This window comes from Orycteropus afer, unplaced genomic scaffold, assembly GCF_000298275.1.
Source record: "Orycteropus afer afer isolate SDZICR_OR568_19922 unplaced genomic scaffold, OryAfe1.0 scaffold00405, whole genome shotgun sequence".
Lineage (NCBI taxonomy): Eukaryota > Metazoa > Chordata > Mammalia > Tubulidentata > Orycteropodidae > Orycteropus > Orycteropus afer.
Window position 1 is genome coordinate 261,887 of NW_006921992.1, and position 1,730 is coordinate 263,616.

Here is a 1,730-nt window from a genome sequence, read left to right on the forward strand (position 1 = left end):
AGCAAAAACACTCAGCTCGTAGTCACTTAGCCTTCTAAGGGTTGCATACTTTCATCTGTGGGAAGGCTAATTGGTGGGGACAAGCCTCCTACAAGGAACCGTGGTGGTACGGTGGTTCAGCGCTCTGCTGCTAACTGGAAGACTGGCAGTTTGTGCCTATCAGTACCTCATGGGAGACAGACCTGATGGCTGCTTCCATAAAGGTGATGACCTTGGGGCCCTGTGGGCCAGTTCCGCTCTTCCATGTGGGGTCGCTGTGAGTGGGAATCGATCAATGGCACTCCGCAGCAGCGAGTATCCTGCAGTCTGAGCTCTTCGCTTAACGAGCTACTGCCACGCCACCGTTCCGCAGAGTCGGTCCTGACTCATCACAGCCCCCCGTGTCACAGCATGACTATCCACCGGGTTCTCCAGGCCGATTTTTTAGGAAGTAGCCTTTCTTCCCAGGTGCCTCTGGGTGGACTCGAACTCTGAGCCTCTCAGCTGCTGTGCGCGGAAACCGTTCACACCCCACAGGGACTCCTAGGTTACTCACCGGGCGGTGGAAACCACCCTTTGTGGCACCATCTGCAGATTGGTTTATAATTACTGCGTGAGTAATTGTGTTCAATTATGGGATTAGTGCCCTGCCCACCTTGGCAATGAGGTGCTGCTTAGAGCGCTGTGCACAGGGCCGTGAGCCGCTCCACGGCGGGCTCTGGGTCTCTGAGTCACGCTGCCATCAGCCCGTGGACTAATTGTGGTCATCTTTGCTGCGCCAGCAGGAACCCTAGCAGGTGCAGGGCTCCTGATGTCACGATCGCGAATGATTTACAGGGAACGGTCACTGCTCCTTGCCTTTTAGTGCCTGTGATGAAGACTGAGAGGTGTAGGCTTTTACAGTGGACCGAAGGAGAAAACACCGTGCAGTGACCACCCCAGGCGGTCACGGGGGGACCAATTTCCTGCCCACAGACCCGCCGACTGAGCCAATACAGGGAGGAAGCAGCTTTACATTTCTAGAAGGATCACAGCGCAGGTATAAAAACAGCGTGACGCGGCGGCGCACCAGCTCAGCGCCCTGAACGTGAACATGGGGAACACACACCCCAGAGGCAGCCAGCAGAGCGGCACGCTCCCGGGCCGCCCGGAGCTGTCCTTCTACGGCTCTTTTCCTCGGAAGTGGAATGAGAAGGTCTTCTTAGATAACGAGCTGCTGACCTCCAGGGTCCTGTCCGTGCTGCGGCCGCAGCCCGAGAGGGGCTTCCGGGCAGGCACCCTCCGCTGCCCTGCACACTTTCTGAGCACCAACTCTGTGTTTGCCTCCGTCGCAGCCTCGCTGAAGGAGCGCCCGCGGGGCACCCTCCTGTCCCCCGACAGCAGCCCAGCCCTGCCCAGGAATGTCGGCATGACGGTCCCGCAGAAGGGGACTGCAACACCAGCACCGAGCCCGGCTGGAACAGGGGCGCGACTTGGGTAAGCCGCTTCCCTTCTTGGTTGCAAACGTAGGTGACGAGCACCCCCCGCCCTGTCCCCGTCTCCATCCCGGGAGCTGTTGACAGGCTGCCCTGTGGTGAGTGGTGACATGCCCGTTAGCACCTGCCTCCAACATTCAGCCCTTCCCCGCTTTTCCAAGGTGAGGCGTTGTGGGTGTGTTTCGGCCATTTGGAGCCAGTGTGCTGTTGCTTCACACCCTTCCAGAATGTTCTTGCGCTTGGCCCTAAATCAGAGCACCTTGCTTTGCCCAGGAC

At 58.7% G+C, this 1,730-nt stretch overlaps 1 protein-coding gene across 1 annotated transcript in view; it reads left to right on the plus strand.

The window, feature by feature from the left end:
* Nucleotides 1–1,072: 1,072 nt before the first annotated feature.
* LOC103208001 (rho guanine nucleotide exchange factor 18) overlaps nucleotides 1,073–1,730 on the plus strand; it is a 34,856-nt gene continuing 34,198 nt past the window's right edge. Inside the window, 1 exon segment of the mRNA XM_042782667.1 lies at nucleotides 1,073–1,657. Within this exon segment, the coding sequence (XP_042638601.1) occupies nucleotides 1,073–1,657 (585 nt within the window).